At 39.6% G+C, this 26,491-nt stretch overlaps 1 protein-coding gene across 1 annotated transcript in view; it reads left to right on the forward strand.

The window, feature by feature from the left end:
• The first annotated feature begins 264 nt into the window (after positions 1 to 264).
• SACK1B (scaffolding CK1 anchoring protein B) overlaps positions 265 to 26,491 on the forward strand; it is a 46,383-nt gene continuing 20,156 nt past the window's right edge. Inside the window, exons 1-2 of the mRNA XM_086745460.1 lie at positions 265 to 357; positions 5,051 to 5,554. Coding sequence (XP_086601586.1) covers positions 5,111 to 5,554 — 444 coding nt within the window. The 5' untranslated portion in view covers positions 265 to 357; positions 5,051 to 5,110. The remainder of the gene's footprint in view (positions 358 to 5,050; positions 5,555 to 26,491) is intronic.

A 26,491-nucleotide genomic window follows, 5' to 3' on the forward strand; every position in this document is an offset into this window, starting at 1 on the left:
CCGGCCCCTGCCCCGCGGCCGCCGGGCCGGGCCGGGCCGGGCCGGGCTGCGATGGGGCGGGGGTGGAGGGGCCCGCCGCGCCCCTGGGAAGGCGCTGCCCTTCGCTGCGCGCGAGGGCCGGGCTTCCCCAGCTCAGACAAGCCCATGCTCGGCTCCCGCGGCGGCGGCGGGTTTGGTGCCACACCGTCCTGACATGTTGTAACTGGTTTCCACACGCACCGCGCCCGAGAGCCACGGCAAGTACCTGCCATGAGCCCTGCGCCGCCTTGACTCGCCGCCGCCCCGCTCACAGCAGCAGCCGGGTCGAGCCGCCCCGCCGCTCCGGAGGCGAGACCCCCACCGCGGGGCACCGGCGCAGTAAGTGGGTCTCCCTTCTACCCCCTCCCCGGCCCGGGACAGGGGGAGGGTTTGGCTCTGCCGCACCCGGCCTCGCGCTACGGAGGGGCGGGTGGGGCGCCCGCCCCCCGCCTTCGCCAGCGGCCCGCGAAGCGTTTGAAACGGGGTCGCGGGGATCGCGAAATGGAGGCGGCGGCAGCGGCGGTGGCTCCGGCCGGAGGCACTTAAGGGGAAGCGACGCCAGCAGCGTTGGCGGCCCGCGAGACCGGGCTCCCACGCCGCGCGCCCCCGCGGGGCGGCGGCGCGCAAGCCGCTCCCACTCCCCCCCCAGCTGCGCGCGTGTCCGGGGTCCCGCGGGGGTCCGCGTCCCACGTGCGGTGACCTCCGGGCTGAGGCGCGTCCCAGCACGTGGCGCCGCCGGCCGGTTGCCTCCGTTTTGCCGGAAAAGTTAACTTTCTGGTTTGGGGGAAAACAAGAAAGAAAGAAAGAAGCAGGAACGCTCGCGGTGTTGTTTTTCACTTGAATTTGATGCCCTTTGTATCCACGGAAAATACTGTAATTTCATTAATAATGAAATAATTGCCTGTCACTGCTTAATGTAGGTAATTATTATTTGTTCTCGATACAATTCTTTAATACGAAGGGTGGTGAAAGACAGCTGTCGTAAAACGCTCGTTCATTCTCTTAAAGGCCGGTCACACCAGGCCCTTAAGCGGTGGGGAGGCTCCTTGGCAGAGCGGCGGGTCAGAGGTGCTCGAGTGGGTGCCCCAAAAGCCATACCCCAGAGAAGGCCCGGCGACGAGATGTTCCCATGGTTTAAGTTTCCTTTAACTGAGGTGGCAAGGTTGAAACTTTATGCAGAAACTGTGAAAGCAATCACAGTTCCTTTGGAAAAGAGATATGGACGTCCCAAAGGAGAGGACCACAACCAGGGCCTCGCCAAGGACCGGCTGTACAAGCCTGAGGTTAGAGCTGCTCCCTGAAGTTGCTGAATAGGAAGTTTTACAAATCCTGAGAATATTAGGAAGGCAGGGAAATTGCTTGTCTTTAGCTCTAGCCTGGAGGACTGTGCTCCTGGAACCACTGCAGCATGTTGCATCATTTTCTTCAGTGGGCATTTCTTGTCTGCTGCTTTTGTGGAAGCTAGGACAATCTCTGTAGCTTTTTGCAAAAAGGCACATTTACTTTTCTTTCAAAGAAAAAGCTCTCGCTGTGTTCCTGATAATGGCGCTGGGAAGGTCCAGGCATGTTGTTAATAGAAGGACAAGATGATCATATCAGTGCAGGATTCAGAATTTGTGTTCTTCAGCAAAAGATTCAGTTTTAGCAGCTGCATTGGAGTTTAAATTCAATTTAAGTCCATTAATGGCACTTAATAAAAAAGTTTTAAGTAATTGGTCCCTGCGTCCAAGCAGAGAAGATGGTTGATATGCTGGGCTGGGATTAACAGCCAAGGTTACTTCTCAGAGGATGAAGAACAGCTTTCCTGGTGCTGGTAAAATTTGTGATCATGTACATGAAATCTGATAAAGCTCTGGAAGCCTCCAGAGATGGACCTCGTTCTGTGCAACCTTGCTCATAGAATTGGTGACCTGAGGAAGATCCTTGAAGAATCGAGTTGAATATGCAGAATTATTATACACAGTTGAAGAAGACACTAAAAAGTTTATTTTATAATTTTGTCTAAGCCTCTGGCTCTCTAAAAAACAAAATTATATTGGTTTCGTAGGTACATTTCCTACAAAATAGCTCTTACCTTCTAAGGAGGAAAATAGCTGTGGCAAGACATCTAGAGCTTTTGTCAAATATACCTGAAGCCATTGTTTTAATTTGAGAGTTTTCTTTTGTTTCTTCTCATGAATGTATTGCATGCTGATGTCCTTAATTCCAAAAACCAGAATTAGAATTTTTTCATTTGTCTTGTCTGTTGTGTGATTTATTTCCCTGCTGGCAGATTTTACATTTACCTTCTTAAATGAATGTGCACTGCTTTAAGCTGCTTTTCTAAACAGCACTTGTAAATCAAAGATCAACATCAAAGATGTTCGCTAAACCATTCTTGTTTGGAAGACACTGCACTAGAAGTCTCACCTTTCCAAGATTATGGTGTATTTATACCCTGCTTTCAGCATATGTCTGAGCATCAGTTACTGCATTTGACCTATGCCACAATTAATTAATTCATTGTTTTCAATGAAAAGTCAAACAATATGCTATACCATTATAAGGAACAAATCAAGAGAAGTAAACAAAACAAAAAACACACGTGAGCCAGCACACACATGCAATCATTTTTGCTTTTTATTTGTTCATACCCTTCAATATTTTATATTGCACAACTTTACATATTAAATATAGTCTTGTTCCCTTATATTACTTTCAAAGGAAAGAGTGAGAAGAAAAAGGGGATTTAGACAAGCTTTTGAAATAAACACATCTTTCTCAACTGTATAAATGAAGTCACTGGCAAAATTCCTATTTTAGAAGTATATCCATTCCAAAGTAATGCAAATTTTAGCAATATCATTTGTTTGCCTTTGTAAAATAAGATTTAATCTTAAATGTCGTAGTAAGACTGTTTTACTACACTGTTTAGAGAGTTACTTGTCCTGGAGGGCCCTAAAGAGGGGTGTAAAGTCACCTGTATTAGTGCTCACTCTTCAGAACAATTCAGCTGGGTGACTCTGTGTTTTGTACTCTTTTTAGTTTTTCATTCTTCATCTAAAATGTCTGTTCGAGATGTTTGGCTTCCATGGGACAGCGATGTGAAAGTTTTAATTTTACAGTATCCTGTGGATTGGTCTGTGTTGTCTGTGTCGGGTGCTTCGTTCTCTGGTGCCTTGCAGCACAGGCTGTATCTGCATCTGGGCAAAGTGAAATGGTATCACTCCTGTTTTATAACGTTTTATTTCCACCTGTGAGAGCAACGTAGAACGAAGCCCTGAATATCTGTCGCAGGAATACATGTAATCTTCGATTGGGGGAGAGCAGTCGGATCCCCCTTCACTTGCTGCTTTCCAGTTCACCAGAAAGAGTTGCTCTGGAAGCAGCCAGAAACACTCCTTTGCCCCAGGCTCGAAAGCAATCCTATCTGGGAAGATCTACCCTGCTACTGGCTGAGAGACAGGATTCAAATGGAATTATTTCATACGACATGCTGATGCCAGCCTTAGATCTGGATTTTTCTTTCTTGGTCTTTTTTTAACCTCAGACTTCCCGAGTTCCTCAGAAATCTTGGCTTAATGGAACAGTTAATTGGACTTTAGAGTATCAGGAGTATATGGGGATTTTGATTTTCGTTCCTTTAGGTTAATGTAGCTAATTTACATTTCCTTTCAAGAAGATTTAAACTCTTCCCAGCAGACAGTGGAAAGCAAATGCACAGTTTGCAAAAATTTCTGGAAGTCTTTGATATGAAGAGAGAATTGTGTTATGTTTATATGCCAGCAAATGCAATCAGAGTTCCATAGGGCTGTTCCTTGCTATTATACTGCTATACAATTATTTAGGCTTGTAGAACCCAGTGTTAACTTTCAAGCTATACTTTGTATATGCTTTTTGTATCTATCCTGCTTTCCTTGGATGTCTTTCCTACTTCTGCTGTCTTTCACTTAAGCTTCATGGCCTAGCCCTAAAAAAGGAAACAGTGTTAGCTTGTATCATATTTCTATTTTACATGGCCATGCTTATGCCACTCTCATGAAAATCCCCTCTGTCCTTTTTTTTTTTTTTCTTACCCTGTGGCTTACCTGCCCAGTGCAGAAGTTCCTTGCAGTTTAGGTTTTAGGCGAACGGTGGAGTTGCTGGAGTCCCGTAGGGTTGCACAAACGTGAAGGAAGAAACGTCGGTCATTTTTCCTTTCTCTACCTTAAATCCCAAATTGTCACAGCAGGAACCAACCCTCTCAGCCCTTGTTAAGTGAAATAAAAACATAGTAAGAATGAATTTATAAATCATCAGCAGTAAACAACTTATTATTAATATTTTGGGAGAAAAAGAAAAAAAGGTAAGATTAAAGCAGCCGCTCCTTTTGGCAGAAAGAATGAGCAGGGTGGAAACTAGACATCAGGTTGCTGATTCAGAGTTTGATCCCAGATGTGGGAGGAGAAGTCTTTCTCGAGTTCCTCATAACTTGCTGAAATGAGGTAGGCTGGTCCTGCTTGGGAGCAACAAATGGATTAGATCAGCATGGGAGAACAGATAGGTAAAGGAGAAGGACCTGAATGACTGCTGTTTCAAAGAAGCCAGAGAAAAGGAAAGCATTGCGTAGAAAGACTCATGCATCAAAAAGTAGGAAATACGGTTGGTTTCTCAAGTGTTTCTCTGAACACTACTCTGTCAGTTGTTATAAAGAGAGTTTTGAAAGTCAGCCTATGGTAGCGCATTGGAACAAGCATTGGGTATGTGTTGGTGTTACTGGTACAGTTCTTCAGTGTATTATGAGCTCTGCTGTAGCTTTTAATAGAAGAATTTCATCAAATCACTTAGTTATGTGTTTACTTTTGCCTTATGTAGAAGCAGCTCTTTATCTAGCTCTTTAATATTCATTTGGCAAGATTAATCTCTGAGCCTTTTCAAAACATTTTTAAGTTCTTGGAAGGTGCTAAAAAACTTAGAGCAACATTACCAGAAAAGTATTTTGCATGATATCTGTGTGTGTGTCTTACATCTCTAGAAATATTCTGATTGTTTTCTTACTTTCCTCTCTTTACAGATACATTTCATCAGCTCATGAATGGAAGTTTAAGAGACTTTATACAAAATACAGCTGAAAATGGAAACTTCATCTTTGCTATCGTCCTTACATGACGACTGCAGATCAGACAACTATATTGAACCTCATTACAAGGAATGGTACCGAGTAGCTATTGATGCTCTAATTGAAGGGGGTTTAGAAGCCTACAAAGAATTTCTTTCCAAAGAGAGATGCTCAGAATTTCTAGCAGATGAGGAAATTGATTACATTTTGAACAATGTTCACAAACTTCCCCAAAGCACCATTTATTCATCTAACCATGCCATTGATGACACCTCTTCCTCGGGAACCTACTGGCCCATTGAATCAGATGTGGAAGCTCCAAATCTTGACTTAGGTTGGCCCTACCTGATGCCTGGAATTTCTGGTGGCACAAATATTGATCTGCTTTTTCATCCACCACGAGCACAGCCTTACACCATAAAGGAAACTATTCGGAAGACGATACGAGATGCAAGAAAGGTAAACATGAAAAATACTATTGAAAATAAAAGTGTGTCATTAATAATCTAGTTAATGTTTTACTAGAGCCTTTTTTTTTTTCTTCTGACAGGAAAAAACAATCTGACAATTAAAATAGAAAGGTTTTCCCAGACTGAGATCATTCTCTTCATATCACATGCAGTAATGTTATTAACCTTATTAACAAGAGATCAGGGATTAATTTGAGGGATTAATGAAGGATAATTACCATTCTACTGTAATGATGACCAGTCCATGAGAAATTCGTAGCTAATCAGCATACCTCTTCTTTGACCTCAGTTGAATATACCTCAAGTGATATAATTCTATCTAACTTCAGGATATATCCTAAGGTTTCTCTCTTGCATGAGTGGCAACACGTATTGGTTTGCTATGGTACTAAGTTGTTTTAAGAAAATAACACCTTGGTGTATATCTGACTCGTGTACCTTGAGAGTCTCAGATTTTGTGATTTTCTATGCCAACCATCCCTGCAGAAATTAGTCAGAAAGTATCAAAGAGAGCTCAGAAGAAAAAAAATATAGCTTTAGGCAACAAGGAATTAGATTTTACCTTCATTTCTGACTAATGGCTAATTTTTAAGAAATGTGGACACTTCTTCAAATGTACTTGCCTCTTTTTAGGGGCACTTACATCTTGAGTTTCCTAAGGCACATCTGGCTTACCACTCAGTGACAGGGTGCTGTACGTACAAACTGTCTGTTGCTTTCCAGCGTCAATTTAAAAAAAAATCACCAAAAATGTGTTAGCATGGAGATCTGTTTTACTCTGGGCCATGTTTCCTCTTTAAACAGATGTGACAAGGTTTCAGAAGTATTCCTAGCAAGTATGTCACACTCCGCTTCCTTCCCCGTGAAGTAAATCATATTCTGCATGACTCTATGGGCTTTAAATCCGAAGAACGTGCTCTAGCTGGAGTGCATCCGTAAACCCTTCAGTGGCTGAAATGTACGTGTAAGCATGTGCAATAGAAAGGGACTGAAAAGGGTGGGGAAGGGAAGGACAATGTCTTTTTAAGATCTCACCTCTATTTAGATAAGGCAGGTCATTTGTTGCCATAGGAGAGTTATCACTAGGCCTTTTATCCTGCAGTTTACTATCTAGAATGACTCTATGTTCAAGGAAGAGGAGAATTAATTACTTCTCTCCCTCTTTGTCCCTTTCAGAGTAAGATGTGGTGTTTTCTGCTTTTGCTTGCAGTGAGGCTTGACTGTAACTTGCCCACGATACTGGGTGATCTTCTTCAACTGCAGCTCCTGAGCTACCAATGTATCCACTGTAAGGCAAACCACAAAAACACAGTGAACTCTATTGCCGAGACTAGTTCAGTTTTGCTGCAAGGTCTTGAAATGCCATGAAGAAAGGCTGTTTCCAGTCAGTTGCCATGCTTTTTGTGCCTAGCTGGCTGGCTGCATGCAATCCAGTCCCTTTCTGAGGGCTCTCTTAGCTAGTGGTGCTGCCTTGTAAAACACCATTTTAAGGAGGATTCCTCTTTTGAATGCAGCTATGGGGAAAAATCAGGTGTGATTCTTGCCCCTCTTTGGAAAAAGTTTGAGTGCATAGTAATATTGGCTCTCTGATGTGTTTGTGGTGCTTCCACTTTGTAAAGAGGATGTTGTGTATGTGTCACTGCCAAATCTGACAGCTGACAGGTTTGCTTAGTTAATCAGCACAACCTCAGCAGCAACAACCATAACACTTTTGATACAGTGATGCAGGTCGGTCGCTTCACGAAGCAGCAATTAAATCTAAAAGACATAGTGTTGTTCAGCCTCTTCTGTCTGCAGATGCATAGAAAAGTTTACAGGATTTCTAAGTGAGGTAAAGTAAGGCAGTTAAAACATGCTTACAGCAGGCAAACACTTAGTAAACAGGCTAACTCATTTCTTCTAAGCCTAAGTTTAGTTTATTTATGTTAAACAGGGTTCTTTGTTATGTAGTAATGGAGATATGTAGTCATATGAGAATATTCAAAGGAAATAGGAAAAGGGTACACATGATAAAAAGAAACCTGTAAAGAGTAAACAAGTTCTTCAGCAAATTGTATTAAACTAATACAGCTCTAAGCAAAATCTATGGGAATTTTGGCAAACTTCTGTGGGAAGGTAAACAGACTGTTGGAGGTGGGCACATTCGTACCGCCAAACTTTAGGCACCCAATGTGAGTGCCTGAGTTCAGGCACTGATTTCACTGGACAACCTGAACACTTGATGTAGTAGGAAACCAGCTCCTACAAGGGCAAGGCGGAGAATGTTTCTGCACTGATTCACCCCATGAAGGAACCCATTTGATATACATGTCTATCATGTATATGTACATACTAGACCAAAATTCATGAAGAAGACTGAGCCAGTTGAAACTTAGATTCTCTTGAATATTTAGAGATATATAAGAATAAGATGACATTACTGGTAGACTTACTCTTGCCCTCTTTCATGCTTGATGCATCACAGTGTCAGTTGTTAAAATGATCATTACATATGTTAATTTTGACCTTAAGAAGGTGTGTTGTAAACAACATTAAGCAACTTGCTTGCTGACAGCGATTTTTCCTGACTAAAGAGGAAAATCATTTGCAAGCCTATGCTACACTAGACTAAAACCAGTGACTATGAAAAAGTGGCGTAAGAACATCTTGTCACTTACATGTTTCTTAAATGTATAATATTCATAAAAATTATACACCTCACCTTCACAGTAAGTATGGTCAGTATAATAATGGAGTTTTTCTTACGAAAAAGGGTCAATATTATTGAAACCTAGAAAAATGAGTGAGCCATTTCAACCATTTTAAGGAGATAAATCCATGTTTGTGATATATGTTTCCTATATTAGAGTAGGGGAACTGTATCATAAATAGGGTGGCATGACATTACAGTCTATACTACAGCATTTCTGCGGAATAGGTGTGATGTTAGCAGAGTGCCTTAGGTCAAACCTAGTATGTCAACAAAATGGGTTTACTGTTGGTGTAACTAGACCTCATCTCCAAATGATACAGCTTGCCAGCCACCCTCCTCTGTCAACATAACCTGTGTTCATACAAGGAGGCTGTTTGGCGTGACTGTGTCAACTGGGGAGACACGAGTCTTTTTCAGATGTTGATATAGCCATGCAGGAAAAAAAGCACTGCAAGGGCCGTCTGACCTTAATGATGGAAAGACATTTGTAAACAAGATAGTAGCCTTATTTCTTGTGTGTTTTGGAGGCTTCTACCTTTAATTATTGGCAAGTTTCCTGCTTCTCTGAAGCTTGAGGTGCTCCTACAGCCTGACTTATCCTGACTGGGCTGTCTGAACCACAAATGATAGTAGTTTTTTAGCAGTTTTTTCTGAGAAGATTATTCATCTGGGAAATCGTGTAAAGATGATTATGCATCCATGTCAGATTAACATGAAACTTCCTTCTCTTACTATAAAGTAACACAGAGACTTCAATAATGAAGTGTCCTTTCGTTGTATGACTTCTCGTAAGAGTTGCCTCAAAACCGTCACTTATGAGCGTAGTGCACGTGTGCAAGAAACTGCTCATCCTATCTTCTCAGGTGTGATTGACACGGTGAAGCAACAGGGAAAGGACAGGACAGAGCACCAGAGGGTCCTCCTGGCAGTGTGTTTTTCTCTTACTTCATTAACTGGATTCCTCTCTCCACCACCGAGACATTCCTACATAGTTTTAGAGAGAATGCATAGCTCTGAGTCTTTTAAGTTGATAACCAAATAAGGATCAGCTCTTCCTGGAGAGAATTCAAACCTGTTTTTCAAAGAACCGTGTTGTTTAGACAACCCAGGGATTGATGGTTTGCAGCACAAGCCAGAAAACACTGGAAAACTTCCCTGACATACTTAAGGGAATTTCTGATGGAATGTAAGAGGTTGCACGCTATTTGATAAATATGCAGTACTTTTCACTGATTTTATTGTATTCGGATAGACTAGCAGTCTTAAACCTGGGTTCATAAAATCAGGCACAGTTGTGAGACTTTTAAAAATCTTATTTCTTTTTAGAAGCTTAACTAGAAGTTTAGATGGTTAGTGTGTTATCATTTTGGAAACTCAAAAAAGGCAGTTGTTTTTTTTTCTGAATTACTGATGATTGGGCTTTTTAATGTGAGAAAGGGCTGCAAAACTTGGACCTTTGGGAAGGAATTAAGTTACACTGTAAACGACTGTAATTTGTTATTAAGTCTTGCTGACGCCACTGTAGGTAGACCTTTAGTAAGTCAAACAGGACTTACAATTCTCGTGAGAGAGAGTTATGTATAAAATCTGATGCCTGTGTTGTCTTCTAGAGCAGTGGATCTAGGCAAATAAACAAAAACAATTGGCTCATTTTGCAATCATATAAAAAGGAAAATATTTTCCTCCAATTTGGGTGGGGTTTTTGGTTTTTTTTTTTTGGTTTTTGTTTCAGGTAAGAGTGAGAGGTTGTGTATTACAGAAAAAAATGTTTTTTTCACTATTGATCTCATTTAGTCGTGTGTGTAACAGAGTAATAATGATCTGTTTCTGGCTGCAGTCTAGTATGAAAGAAAATAAAATTCTCTGCATGCCTATATGAAGAGTGATGTTTCTATATAGAAAGAAACTTGTAGCACATGGGTGTGTTGAGCAATCTTTTTGTACTCTCAACAATTTGCCAACTATTTTAAATGTAATTTGAATGCAGACTGGAACAACGATAATGAATCATGTTTGTGGCAATGCTTGTCTTATGTCATTAGTTGCAGCAGTCCAAGTAGATGAGAGAGAGAGGTTGCATTTTTTTTTGTTCATAAAAGCTAGAGCAATCTGCTAAATTCAGGGAGAGATAATAGATATATGCAATAGTCATCCCACTCAAAAGTTTTCTATATCATCTGTAGAGTGTCTGATAAACAATGGCTATCTTTTAAGCTGCTAGTAACACATAGAAAGACTCAGTTCTCAGCTGAAGATGTATAGGCAACATTTTCCCTGCCAGAGTATTCTACCTCACAAGGATTTCGGCAGGTGCTTTTTGGTTCAGCTGCTACGCTGAAGGGTGCATTCATCATTCAGTTCCACTCGCCTTCTGTTAAATGACTTCCTGTTAGTTGGAAATGAGCATGGCCGTCATGTGTATGGTTTCCAGGTGAAACACGATTGATAGATTTGATAAATTTATTAGAGAGCATGAGGTCATGTCCCAGCTTTTCTAATCACACAGGGCACATGTGATGCGTTGGAAGAGGACACGTGTCTTGCTCTTGGTGCTATTATTGCGTGACTCAGTATCAATTTTTTTGACATCTGCTCACAAGTAATTATTTCAGGTATTTTATCTGCTTGGGTTTGCCTTTGGAGTCTTCACACAATTTTACCTGCCTGCCCCCACCGCCCTGCCACTCCCTCTGTGTAAGGGTAGTGCCAGAGCAGTCACAGCAGTGCACTTACAATGCAGACAGTGAGAACTGCCATCGATGGGACACATCTGTAAGGACTTTTTTAATCTGGAAAGCCTAGGACCTCTGTGAAATGCACTCCTTATACACAGTTGCTCTAAACATGAAATCCACTGTTTTTTCCTGCTAACTTACCCATTAGGTGGGAAGGATCCAAAACTGAAAAGTAAGCAGGAGCTAGGGCTAGCCTGGGGAGTGGGAATCTGATAAAAGAATTTTTAATCAGTTCTGGTGGTTTTTTACTCACAGGTTTCCATCAGGTCAAAGTTTTGCAAGACTATTTTGACATCTTTGATATTTGTATTTTACATTTAAAAAATTAATTAATTAATTCATAGGTATTGCCATTTTATTTCACAACTATGCTAATGTCTTACCAAAATAGCACACCTCCGTGATGGAATTAAAAATGGAAAAGGGAAAATTAAAGGTAATATCTTACAGGTATTCCTGTATTAATGTCTGTTTCATTCATGTGTATATAAGAACTAAGCATATGCATATACTTTGCAGCAATATTTTTTCATTAAAACCTTTTCTCTCATTGACATAAATCTTTGTCAGTCAAAACAAAAGGGCTATTAAGAAGTCATCTACACTTTTTGCACATTCAGTAGATTAAAATGTTTTTTGTCATATCCAGTAATAACTTTGCACTGCAATATGCTGAAGCAATTATAGGTCAACATATGCTACAAATACAAAACCACTGATTTAAAATAATTTTGCCCAGGCAGAATGCTTCTTCCAGTGCCCAATCCAGTGTATCTGGGTTTCGTCCTTCTCTTCTTTTCTTGCTTGTCAAAAAAAAAAACCTGATAATGTTGAAGTGCTACTTTTGTTCTTCTGCATTCCTATCCTCAAGACATCTGAGTTTTTCAGATTTTTTTCAGCCAGGGAAAAATCTTACCTGAAGAACTACAGGCCTAAACACTTCACATTCATATTGCCATAGGCCTTTTTTGATCTCTTGCAGTTTTAGCATAGCTTTTCATCTCTAATCGCTTTCCAACATAGCCAGTGATGCTCTGAGGGATGGGGGGCACATTTGGGTGATTTTAAACTTTAAATTTGTTTGTTATGTATCTGGATTTTGAAACTAAGATATTATACCATCTGTGATAGAATTTTAGATGGGCATAGCTTAGTATACATATACCTGCAGTACTGCAGCAATATTTATGTAATACAGTATGATAGAAACTACATGGAAAGTGACTGCTGACATGGAGGAAAGCAAAAAAAATCTAAAGAGAGCTGCCAGTTCAGAATTTCGTATTCCTCTGTTTGTAAGGAGCAGGATTGAATGCCACCGAGTTACATGTATTAAGTTTCCTCATGTATCAGGTCTGAGTACAAGTATTTACTTCACTTGTAATTATTTCAGAACAATTTGCTTAATGCTGTGTTATTTTCACCGAGGAGTACTGCAGGTATTCCAGCACAGGTGATAGAGGAGTCAAAGTACACTTTAGTATTTACCTCTCTAAAAGAAGTGCAGACCTCGCCATTGATACCAGTGTGATCACGCCTTTCCTTTTAGCCTGTTGATAAGGTATGTCTATAATCATTTTCTAATAAAGACGTGCTGTTCTGTACAATAAAAGTTAAAGTCCACATTTTCAAAAATGCTGTCAGCATGCCTGAGACCTCAGAGGGCTTTTACTCTTTAAAATACTCCCATAATTTACCTTTTGGAGGAAAGAAGCAATGGCTGTCACAGCAGTAATGGGGTGTAACTGGTGTTGAGCTTGCTACTTTATAGTAGGATCTGCAGACATCCATAAAATGACTCACCTCAGTAGAGCTGTTCAAAATAAATATTTGCAGTATCTGGCTATGGCTTGCTTGATGGACAAAGTTAATAATTTTTCAGTATACAGTCCACTGATCAGTAAGTCAGTTGTAGTTACAGTAGTATTGTTTGCCTTATAAATATAGAAGTGGAAGCAACCAAACTAGCCTTCTGTGCTTTCCTTGCCTGTGTTTGACATCTTTTCTGGTAACCTGGGTGTTTGTTTTCTGAAGCTGTAAACATCATTATGTTTCCCTGCATATCTGTATATCCTATAGTTTACTGGCATCTTAGTCTTCCTGATTGGTGCCAGCCAGTACAGACATACCATTACTGCAGTATAAACGGTAGATTCAGAATTTATATGCTCTCCTTTATTCTTAGCTGTCAAAGAACATGACCAAAGTGTGTGCAGTTTTATAAATGAGAATACTGAGCCACAAAAGCATTGAATTAATATATATCACAATTCAAAAAGAAACACAATTATAAACCAAAAGCCTGAGAGTATTTTATGTTAGCAAGTAGTACTCAGAGCAAGTAGGGACATGATAAAAAGCTTTTATTTTCTTGTCCCTGTGGTTTTAGTTGATAAAAAAATCATAGTTGCGCATTTAGAGTTACAGCTATGAAAACTCATTTCTGAGGAACATCAGTACTTCTCCAAAAAAGTTTACATTAGTGTATAGCTGTAGCTTTTTAGTGCTTATTTTTCAAAAATATTTGTAAAAGCATAAAGTCCTTTCTTATCTCCAGATAAAGAGGGTGTATCTTCAAGACATACACAGCATGTTCTCATACCTTAGTTAAGAGCGGATTATCTTAACCAGTTCTGCCTCTTGGTCTGGAGTGCTTGCACTGACTGCCCAGGAGATGCAAGACGTGAGGGAACCAGAACACATTCCTCAAAAACAGGATCTATGGTAACCCCTGCTCTCCTCAGCAAGGTGTGTGAGCACGAAGTTGCCTTGAGAAGACTTCTGTGATGTGTCTTTTATCCAGGGGTTTTTGCTAACTGCAGCACCAGATCTCCTCAGGCCTTTTCACTTCTGCCAGTGATCCTGCCGTGAGAGATGAAGCTGGGCGATAGGGTAATATGAGAAGTTATGCACCATACCTCTTAGAGATGAAAAGAAAACTTTAATATCTGCTTCATCCACTAGCAGTTGGGCTTGAACAGTAGCACGAGATTGTGGGTTCAGGTAGCCAAATGGGTGTGCCTTCACTTCAAACGACAGGTACAACATCTCAGCCTTATTTTCATGCTGTTTCCTGGAGCTGCAGGCACTCTTTGCCAAGCAGACTGCACTTTGGCTCAATAAACTCTCTTTATGGCTTAAGCACTAGGTAAAGACCAGGCATCACTGCCTAACACGGGTGAATCTGAGTGGCATCAGCCCATAGAAGGTACTGTAGTTAGTGTTTTCCTCCTAGGCCTCTGAAGCCAGAAATAAAAGTGAGGATGAGATGAAATAACCAGCACAGAAGAAGAGCCAGTGCCTGCTGATTCTCTGAGGGATCTTTCTCAGGACATGCCCACCAAGGGACAGCCCTTTTTAAGCCGTGCAGGATTCACTGATCAGAGACATCAGAGGCAGTGAACAGAAGTGAAAGTGCCAGCCAGCAAATCTGATCTCCCTCAAATGCCAGGGGGATGCTGCCTGTCAAAGCAACCAAGTCTCCATCCAGCGTGACGGAGCACAATAATATCTGAAGCTGTCTACTGTTCTGATAATTTCTTGGCACTGCCTAATGGTAGATTAGCAGAGGCATGCAATAATTGCCTGAAAAGTCACTGTCACAAGCGTGGGTTTCTTTGAAATAGTAGGCAGGTATATGTGGCTGCACAGTATCTGTTTGATGGAGATATGTAACCTGTCTTTGCTGAGGATGGGCCTAAAAATATCAACCATCAAAAGGTCTAACTCTTACAGTAGAGTAAGAGTAGAGAATAGTGCCTCTTACAACTCATACTGTTAGAGGTCTGCAGAAAGCTGCTTTAAAAGGTAGCAAAACCCATATTTTTGCTCAAAGGAGATACTTTTGAAATAAGAAAACTAAGCGTAGAGATGAAACTGGCAATTATGACTAAGTCTTCATTTATTTATTTGCTAGCATGTTATTTCATGTTTTAGCACCATATGATCACCAGTAATATAATTATATTTTATGATAGATTTTATGATGCACTATATGATTGCAGTAATATCATCATCTATTTTGTTCATTAATTCTAGGCTTATTGAATGAGAGTAAGCCACTTGTCCAGAAATCTAATTAGTCAGATGATTTTATTTCTTACATATAAGTTAAATTTAGTGATGGAATCATTACTTTTCATCAATCCAGATCTGAAGTGCTATGATACAGGATTGCAAACTCCTGTTATAGGGTTTCTGTCCTGAGCAAAGGCTCAATACTTTGACTTTAAGTGTACTCAAATAGACATACTTATTTTTAATTTTGTTAGTGGTGTTTCAAAAAATCCTAGGGATCAGAATTTCATAATCCGCTAAATTCAGTGGAGAGATATTGCTTGTACTATCTGAGGAGGTGACACATTTAGTTATACAAAGTAGTCCCTCTTGTGATATAAAGTAAAATAAGAAAGCATTTCAGTTTAATATGTTACTCTCTAGTTCATAATCCAGCTGTATCTTTTTAAGGCAGTAGACTATATGTAACAAAAATACAGATATTCAGAAAAGGGAAAAGATATAATTTCTGAAATATGTCATAATACTACTTAAGTGCGAGCATTGAAGTTACCAGGCTGAGCAGTGTATCTGAAATCAGCATGATGATCTTTGACAGACCTTTTTCCATAGAATGTAGTTAGTTTAAAAAGAATGGAAAAAAACTAGGTGTTTAAAGATTTTGGGGGTTTTCCAGCAAAATACCTGGACTGAAACATTCTAGCAGCACAGTTATATAGCATTATCTGTTGTGCAAATACTATATGAATGAGAAAGAAAAAGTTGTGGCATTTTAATTCTATATACAGAAATCTCTTTGTCTCATTTTAAAGAAGTAATGATAACATTATTGGCTGTGTTCCAGTCCACCCTAGTGTTCACATAAAGTTTCTAGTTTTAAAAACCCAAATGGAACTTACTCAAAGCTGCTTGCTTCCATACAGTTTGTATGGGGATCCATACTATAATGCATGGAAAAAGAAATGGACGTAGGTTTAGGCGTAGTTTTTCCTTGCTCAGTACGTCCAAGTTTGGGCAGACTCTTTGATCTGTCGTGGCTGAATGTCTGTCACATAGTTTAGGAAAAAAAATCCCTCATATGGCACAGAAGTACAAGAAACTTCTTGTAAATGCCTAATTGAAGGCATTGTTGCGCTAACGGTGGAGATGTTACTGATAATTACACTAAATATTCTGTTTGGAAATTTGGAAATTATGCAAGAAATCATTTTGCAGGCTTTAGGTTATTTTTCTAGTGAGGACTATTTTGGAAATATGGGAAGCATTGTAACACACAAATTAAAAATAATCCATGACTTTGTTGTTTTTTTTTCTCAATTAGTGTCTTCCATTGACTCTAAATCCTGTAGTGCCATGTTACAGTAAAAATGCACTGGATTATATTTTTGCATCCTAGTACATCTATTTTCAGCAGCTATGAATAAAGCAATTACAATGTAAGTAAGAAATGTTGATCTGTTCTGGTTTTGTTTTTATATTGCTTATCTGTGGCTCTAGATGGGATTTTAGCCTGAAACAGTAAAAGGTAAAGCATCCTGCTTGATCAGTGTTATGACGATAAACTATATAAAACCAGGGGAAATCTCTTTACCTATGAAAAAGGGAAAAAGTTACATTAAATTATTGTCAAATTATCTGTATAAATAGGTTACATAGTATTTATATAAATAAATATACACACAGACACTCTGGAATTTCGTTGAAAAGCTTGCTATCAGCAAGTGCCACAGTAAATACTGCACCATACAGGCTGAAATGCAGAAAACCTATGACTATGATGTATGCAAAAAATCTTTCGTGGTAATTATTAACATATTTAACTAAATGAATGCATGAAAATTGAGAATGACATTTCACTTAGGACATTTTCATTCATTTCAAAGTCATGGTTGGCTCTTGAAAGTCAGCAGATTGTCCCAGAAGGATTTTGATGTTAATAAACTATACTCTCTTTTTCCTTCCTTTCCCAACTTGATCAAAACCACAAAACCAGGAAAATCTCAAATTAAATGTTTCATTTGTTTTCAAGTTGCCAAATATTCCTCAGTGTTTCAGAGAATCATTCATCTGCAATTTTTGCTTGTTCGGTTGTTTTCAGGCACACTTTTGGGTGCTTTGTGTCTGGGATTTTGAAGGGAATGAGTCTTCTGCTCTGCATCCAGCAAGATTTCCTATGCTCTGGGTTCTTTTCCCTCAAAATCCCAGCAGCAAGGCGTTAGTTTTGAGCTTGTTCACAGAGACACGATCTCCCCCTAAGACTAGTAGTGATTCTGATATTTTAATGCATATGATGTTTTGTATAAATCAATCTCTTTCTTTACTTCTTTATTATATGCTAGTACTTGTACTGTGTTCATGTTCCTCTCTGTGAGCCTTGTCATTGCTTTCCTTTTCAGATACGATTTGCTAATTGATTTTATTGGAACTTGTTTTGAAAAAGAGCTGGGTAAACATGAACCTGTAGTCAATATTTATAACCTTTAACAACTCGGAGTGTGTTACCAGTTTTCAAGGCCCTCCCTATTCGTCTTTGCAGCCGTTTCCAGACTGCAAAAGCAGCAAAAGCAGCAGACGTGGATAAAACTGAGAGATTCACAGATTTTGATGGCAGAAGGGACCATTGTGATAACAAAATCTGACTCCCTGCACAACACAAGTCTGACAGTGTTGTGTCTTCAAAGAGCTGATACTAAGAATAAATCTGACCCTAAGACACTGGGGTGCTAGTCTTACAGTCAGCGCTTCTGGGAAACTCATTCATAATTGCTCAGGAGATCAGATTTTTTTTTTGCACAATCACTTTTCTCTAAATGATGGAATTTGCTTGAAGAAATCCATTTTGCAAACCTAGACCAAGCCTGCTTGAGCTTTCTGCTTGGGTATCTCATCACTCAACATGACAGTCAGCCAAAAGAGAAGGTGCAGAGAATGTTAAATGCAAGACTGGAGGGCGAGGTGAGGCTCTGGCTGCTGCGTAGCTGCAGGGATTGCTTTCGGAGGGATTTGGGGATGCTCAGCGTCTCTGGATATACAAGCCATTAGCCCCTGAGGATCTGTTCGCATGCCACGGTAAAGTGCAGCGAGGAGGTTCACAAGAAGCAGGGCGTTTTCACCTTCCCACAGCATCACGTTAGCGTGACTAGACTGTTTGCAGTAACAAAACTAATTAGCGATGGGCTGACTCAGCTGTCCCTGCACAGGACAGCGGTGTGACACGCACGCACACACCCTATATATTTTCAGTTTCCCAGATAAAAATAGATGCAACAATGTTATTCCCGTATTTATGAAATGGTTTTTGCTTTACATATGAAAAGCTTTGTGCATGCACTTAAGTGTTATTGTAAGTAATTTAAGAGGAATTCAAAAAGCTGCTTATTTTTTTTCTGGTAATTTTTCTGAGTCTTTTATGACAGAGAAGTAGCAGACTTCAGTAAGTTTTAATTTTTTTTTGTTATGCCATGAAATATATGGAAGGCCATAAATAACATTAGTCTATTAAAATATATTTCTATGCTAATATCTTCTAGAACTAGCTAAAAAGCTTTTTTGAGTGATTCACATGCTTTTCTAGTTCCATGTGTTTACATCAATTTGAAGACCTTTTATATCCTTTTAAAACAAATTATTCTTTGTATCCTTTTATTTGTGCTTAATATGAAAGTCTTGTGATTAAAAGCATTGGTCTTGGAAGATGTGTATACAAATTCCTCGTAGACCAGAGACTCCTCATCTATAAATGTGAAGATTAGCTCAGAGTGATTTGTGAAGACATGTACGTGGTTTGGGGTACTCATGTACTAGGAGGAACAGTGAACACAATTTCAAGAGCTTAAGCTGGAATTTATCTTCTCAGGTGCTTCTAATGATTTAAAACTTTATGTATTGCATCAATGTTGTGTTTATTTTTTCTTATCCACGAGATTGTTTGTTTCCTTTAGAGTGTTTAAGCAGGGTCACATCCAAATACCAAGTGGAAGGTTGTTCACTTCCCCATTATCTGCCCGTGTTCTGCTGTCACTTTTTTCTGACAGTGTCCCCTCTATGCAGCTGTAAGAAATAAGAAAATATCTTTTTTGTTGTTCACTTGAAGTAGTGTTTCTGATTTAGATTGCATTTCAGCGAATGCTCAGTCATCCACATACATGACATGTGAGTCTTACCTGTTGCATACCTGATTCATTTCATTGTAAAAATTGTTCCAATGTCAATTAAGATTATGTATATTGTATTTTTTATGATCAATAAGAGACTAGAGTGTCTTTTAATTACCAGCTACTGGTCGCAGTTGACCAAAAATAATAAACTCCCTGAAAAATTCCTTCCTGACAGCTGCAGCTCGTCTCTCTGGTGAACGCGGACTACACCGACATCTGAGAGCAGGTTCAGAATTACAAGGAAGGACTGAAGAACAGCAAAAGATATGTCTTTCAGTGAGCAAGAAAAAAGGATAAAAGCTGTCCTGTTATTACATCTGGAATGAGTGCTGGTTTTTTTCCGCACTTTTGTCAATACAATGCTGGTTTGAATTTTTTTATCTAAAGGAAAGAGAATATTTCTTTTTCAGTCAGTGTGCGTGCATGTGTGTGCAATCCTCTACATGCGCACGTACACACTGTGCTACGGAAAGCATGGTTTCTAGGTATGCACACATGCACAGGATGCGTAGCAGTCTAGTACAGAGAGCCTTCTTGGCATGAATTTGGAGTGGGCAGGTTACTCAAGGGAAGATCTTTCCCCAGATTAGAGAGGTACTTCATGAGAACAAATGTTTATTTGAAAGGCACTAGTTTACATCAAGAGGCAGTTATTTTCCAAAGCATTCTTGGAATAAAATGTTCACCTCTTCTCAACAGAGGTATTGCAGGTTCTCATCTCCATCCGTATGTCAAGCAACTAAAGTCTTCTAGTATATTAAGCTATTAGCATGCTTGGTGCATTTTTCAGGAGCAAATTTTCCAGCAGAATGTAGCTTAATGCAAGTCCATGGGTGGTTTGATCAGTGATGTTTCTGCCTTTTGTTCCTTAGGATTAGACAGATTCTGTTTTCGATGGCAAAACAAGTGAATTTTCCACTCTGCCCCTCATGTTTGCTAGCATATATGCTCCTAAGGTTATACGTCTATTCAGCACAGGAATGTTTTGTGGCTGAAAAGGCCTCACTGGCACAAACAAACAGCAAATCTCTCAAAGAAAGCTACTGGTGAGCTGCAGTAGGTACCCCGAGACTGATTTTCTTCTTCCTCCATGCTTAAATACAGGTGCCTGCTGTGATGTTTTGGAAGAAACCCCCTTACTGTAGCAGTAGCTTTGCATTTCTTGCAGGTGTTCAGCGTGCTTTGTGATTAGATCTCATTATCGTTACCCAAATGAGGGAGGTGTGTGTGTGAAGCAGCATGCAATGCACACAAGGATGAATATTTTGTAGACAGGAGAATGATCTCACATACATGAAGTTGTACAATGGAAGAGTTGTGATGTTTCTCTTCTACTCATTAATAAAATCCTATTAACTTGCCATGTTGATCACTAGCTCAATTGAGCTCAGTAAGTTTGCAGATGACACCAAACTGGGCAGGAGTATTGATCTGCTTGAGGGTAGGAAGGCTCTGCAGAGGGATCTGGACAGGCTGGATCGATGGGCTGAGGTGAATTGTGTGAGGTTCAACAAGGCCAAGTGCCGGGTCCAGCACTTTGGCCACAACAACTCCATGCAATGCTACAGGCTTGGGGAAGAGTGGCTGGAAAGCTGCCTGGTGGAAAGGGACCTGGGGGTGCTGGTTGGCAGCCAGCTGAACATGAGCCAGGAGTGTGCCCAGGTGGCCAAGAAGGCCACCAGCATTCTGGCTTGCATCAGGAACAGCGTGGCCAGCAGGAGTAGGGAAATGATTGTGCCCCTGTACTCGGCACTGGTGAGGCTGCACCTCAAATACTGTGTGTGGTTTTGGGCCCCTCAGTACAAGAAGGACGTTGAATTGCTGGAGTGTGTCCAAAGAAGGGCAACGAAGCTGCTGAAGGGTCTGGAGCACAAGTCTTATGAGGAGCAGCTGAAGGAACTGAGATTGTTTAGTCTGCAGAAAAGGAGGCTGAGGGGAGACCTCATTGCTCTCTACAGCTACCTGAAAGGAGGTTGTATGGAAGCACGTGTTGGTCTCTTCTCCCAAGTAACTAGTGATAGGATGAGAGGAAATGGCCTCAAGTTGCAGCAGGGGAGGTTTAGATTGGATGTTAGCAAACGCTTCTTTACTGAAAGAGTGGTCAGGCACTGGAACAGGCTGCCCAAGGAAGTGGTGGAGTCACCATCCCTGGAGGTGTTCAAAGAATGTGTAGACGTAGCACTTCGGGACATGGTTTAGTGGACATGGTGGTGTTAGGTTGATGTTTGGACTTGATATCTTGGAGGTCTTTTCCAACCTTAAGGATTCTATGGTTCTATGATTGAGTATAAAGGGATCGGTTACTTGCACACTGATAACTAATTTATTTGCATAACTGTTCATTTTATTCATTCATGAATGAGTGCTTCACATTATCCTTGTGAAGATGAGAAAAATGAGAGGAGCAGACCGTGGACGTAGGATGACAGTGCTGATTTGTTGCTGAGGCGGTGGAGTCTGTATTGCAGAACTCTGTCCTTGTGTTTGCTTCTCCCCAGACACATCCTGGAAGTGGTCTAGGACTACGATTTAAGAAAATATTATGAATACACTGAATCAACTTTTAAACATTAAAAATAAACTTTTACATTTAAATAGAAAGACAAGGAGATATTGAAAATGGAGCATTATGATTATCTGATCTGACTTTATGACAAAGATCAAATAATCTTTCCTGTGATCTTGCCTAATTGCAGTATCAAATTGTAAATGATGAATTAATACTTCTCCTGTGGTCTGGTTGAGGAGCTGTATGCAGATCAGTGAAAGCTGATGCTAACTGCATGTACAAAAAAAAATAAAATGTCACCAAGATCATTCTTAAGCTGTATGGCTTGTTGTTCTCTGACAAAGATGGTTGTTCAAAATTCAGCTCACACAGAGACTGAAAGATCAGTTTAGCAAAAACCTGGCAGAAAGATATTATAAAGAAATGTTTATTTTAATTTTTAAACTTATTTCTATTAATTTCCTTTCTTAACCATTAACTTGCTACTCCCTCAAATGCTGCACTATCTGTGGAAGATTCACCTTTGAGCAGAAACTGTCAGGTTTCTCTTAAAAAGCTTTTAGAGGGTTTCCATTTTTTTTTTTTAAATACAATATTTTAAAGCATCATATTGTTACTGAAATTATAACTCTTTAAACAAGTAATAATTTTACTTGTAATTCTTCTTTTGTTTGTTTGTTTTTTTTTTAAGTGCTGCACTTGATCCAGGAATTAAATTTTGTTTAGTACCTTATTTATTTCCAATTCACTATCCACTCCACCGGGGTCTACAAGAATTGTAGAATTACTTATCTGTTTCATTTCAGTTTGCTTCACGGGAGGTTTGAGGAGGGATTTTTTAATTGCTTTCAGACATACATCTTGCTCCATATGGTAATGTGCCTAAAAATTTGAATTTGTTTTCTTCCTGAAAAGCTGCACATAATTACTTATTAATTAGAGTAATCTTTTCTTATCTTTAGGACATTCTGCTGATGCTTTCAGACTACTCCACAATTATTTTTTCTTTTTTCATCTAATCTGTAATAAATAAACTAGCGTGCCACAGTAATGGATCTCATCTGAGGATCTCGACATGATTCGCAGACAGTAATTAATTAATTAGTTTCACAACCTGTCTTTAAAATAGGTGAAATCGAAGTGCAGCCTGCCAGCACGCAGTCATTAGCAATGCGTTGCGCCATGAACTGTAGCTGCTCTGTAAGCAGGTGGTGTAATCCACTTCTAAGCATCAGGGAAGGTTCCTGCTCAAGTGGCACCAAGTTTAAAGAAATAAATATTTTAAATTGCCTGATTGGGTTGTTTACCTGTGTTCAGATATAATTATGTGCCATATGGACATATGCAGGTATACATTATGTCTGTAATATGTGTTGCAGAATAGTGATCTGACATCATTGCTCTTGCTTATTTTTGGCAACATGAATGTTACCACATCTATTTGTCCACACATTTTACTATGTCATGTAGCTGAACTGGAAAAATTTTAAAGATCTATATAAGGTGAACAGAGAATTTTCCAGAGTTAAACCCTGAGGAAACTCCTCATTATTCATCCTCTTCTATTTATACAGGAGGATGGTTGGCTTTCCTTCATACTGACCCATCACTGACCTGTGACCAGTAATTTTAAACAGCTTGGATTTGGTATTTTTCTGGTTTACCATAACCATATTACTGCAGAATTAGGTACATAGGGTTTGAAATTAATGTCAGTGAAGTAAATAGCATTTGTATCAGGAAGCAAAAGCTTTATTGTGAATATCTATATGACCATAACGATATGGTCATAAAATATGCAATAAAAGGTTTGCATAAAATGCATAGGGACTAATTTTAAGCCCACATTTAGTATCCAAAATCAGATGTTTTTTCTAATCTCAATTTAACTGAATTTGACGTTCTTGAAAGAGGGAGGGACAGACAGGAAGGGATAAAGAAAGAATTAAGGGAGTGAAAGGGAAGAGGGAAAGGAGAGGGGAGAGAAGGAGGGAAGGAGGCAAGGCAGTGAGAGAAGGGAGGGATGAGGGTAACAGAAGTGGGCCATAATAATCTGTAAATTTTAGTGCTTTTACCTGCACTTTTGTGACAGCAATATGAAAATCTTTAATATCATTGAGTTCTATAAGCTGCTAGAAATACTCACATGCAATACTCACTACTCTGCTCTGGTGAGACCCCACCTGGAGTACTGCCTCCAGTTCTGGAGCCTCCAACACAAGAAGGACATGGACCTGTTGGAGAAGGTCCAGAGGAGGGCCAGGAAGGTGATAAGAGGGCTGGAGCACCTCTCCTATGAGGACAGGCTGAGAGAGTTGGGGCTGTTCAGCCTGGAGCAGAGGAGGCTCCGGGGAGACCTGATAGTGGTCTTCCAGTACCTCAAGGGGGCCTACAAGAAAGACGGGGAGAGACTGTTCAGTAGGGCCTGTTGTGACAGGACTAGGGGTAACGGTTTTAAAACAGAGGGAGGTAGATTTAGATTAGATATTAGGAAAAAATTTTTTACACTGAGGGTTGTAGAACACTGGAGCAGGTTGCCCAGAGAGGTGGTGGATGCCCCATCCCTGGAAACATTCAAGGCCAGGTTGGCTGAGGCTCTGAGCAACCTGATCTAGTTGGGGATGTCCCTGCTTCTTGCAGGGGGGTTGGACTAGATGACCTTTGAAGGTCCCTTCCAACCCTAACCATTCTATGATTCTGTGATTCTATGGTTCTAAAATGTTTTCACAGGACAACTCTTGTAAACACCTGACCATTAACCAATCCATAAGTGTGTATACCTTGTGTGTCTATTACTGACTCTTAATCACATGTATGAAGCTGAATACCAAAGCTGTAATCTAATACTGAAAATGGATGAAATAAGGAATATTTGAAAATATTTTTTTTTTTACCACTTGCCCTTCCCTAAATATATGATTAGCCTTTATTTCTGTGTTCATTGACTCTTCTGTCGGTTTTCCTTTCAGAAGTCAGGCTGAGCAATGAACTTGGTCATCAAGCTGGTGTTTGAATATTGGTCGTAAGGTTTATTTCCCTGATATTCAAAAGTTTAATCTAAAATGACCACCAGCAGAGCAGGGAATTCCTTCGCTGTCTTAGGTGTAAACTATCCAGGTCTGCTAATGACAGTTGTAAAAAATATTACTCTATTGCAATGGACTGTAATGTTCCTTCTTAACCTTGTAAGACAAGGAGATTATCCCACTTCTCTCCAAAGACTAATAGGAGCTTCTTTTGAGGACTGCTTTCTTCACTTCAGTATTACCTTCGCTATACCATAAACTAGGGGAGGTTTTTAACCAGAAGTGATTCTAGCCTCAGTTGAGGTTCTGTGGACATCTAACAATGTCTTCTGCAAGGACTTCCAACTTATTACTCATCTTTTTCTTCTACATTTATCTCTGAGACACTTTCACTAGCGGTGTTTCTTTAGGATTATGAAATCTATTTTTTGGAAGAAGAAGTTTTGAGTGTCTATAGAGGACTAATTTTCAACAACTAATGATATAATTAGGGCTTGTTTTTCAGTATTAAGTATACTCATCTCATGCTCATTGGTCTGTAGGCTTCCACTAATTTGAAATCTGGCAATTGAATTGTTTGGTTTTTTCAATAGTGCACTGCCATCCAAAGTAGAAAATAATGGTCTTCTAATGGAGTTCTGTTACTTGTTGCAAGGTCATCCTGGTATAAGGCTCATGGACTTACCAGTACACAGCTTACAAGTCCTCCACAACTGTATGTTTTTATTTTTCGCATACTAAAAAAGTTTGATAGGCCATCCTTGTGGACTGTGGTTAACATACTACACATAGGTATTCAGAAGTTTGTCTTTCTGAATCATAAGCAACTCTGAAACACATCAGGTCTGCGTGCTGATTTGGATCCACCAAAATCTTCCTGTGCTTAGATACATAGAAAATAAGTTTTTCCTGCTTTTGAAACATTTATTTCCATCTACCTCCATTATGTTCCAGAGTCTATTATGGAAGTATTGTTTCCACCTCTGTCTTAAATCCCAACCTTTCTTTTTTGATTCCTTTCTTATATGCTTAAATGTACCTGTGGTACATATTCATTCTTGTAACAACCTGAGATTTCAGGCAGTATTATACAATTGAACAATATAGTTATGTTTTATTGATTTTTTTCTTTGTCTGAAATATATATATACTAGCAGCAGCATTTAAGCCTGTGCAGGGTATTTTAAATATGCTGTTCATTTATAAAATAGGAATATTCAGCTTTTCCCATTTCGTTTCATTTCAGAAACCTGTGTTTACTATTAAGGTCTCAAAGATGACACACAGTGCACAGCTCTTGCGTAAGCAAACTTGAAAGCAAAATTATTCTTCCCAGTCTAGAAAAGTGGGTCTGAATCATGTCTTTTTCCTATGAATCTACCTTTGACTAAGAAAATCTTTCATTGTTTCCAAGTGTTTAGTTAATAAATGCCAACAAAGTTGTCTACTTTAAAGAAACGTTGCTTCTTTTTATAGTTTAAAATCTACATCCTGTGAGTGTTCATTAATATTGTGTTTTTCTATACATCATCTAGTATTTTTAAATATGTACACTCTTAGGAAGTGGGGTTCAGTGTTGACAATGTGTTTATACAGGGTTCTTGAGGAAACTGAGTAGAGAAGCGGGAAGGCAGACTGACTTGGGACTTCATTCCATTCCTGGTCTGAGAAACCCCACTCTTAAAGATGGCAAAAAACCAAAATCTTTTCAAGAATTGTTATCTAGAGTAGCTGAAATCTCAGACATTTACTTTGATTCTGTGATAAACAGCAAATTATTTTAAGATTTC

This window comes from Chlamydotis macqueenii, chromosome 3, assembly GCF_036417535.1.
Source record: "Chlamydotis macqueenii isolate bChlMac1 chromosome 3, bChlMac1.mat, whole genome shotgun sequence".
Taxonomy (NCBI): Eukaryota; Metazoa; Chordata; class Aves; order Otidiformes; family Otididae; genus Chlamydotis; species Chlamydotis macqueenii.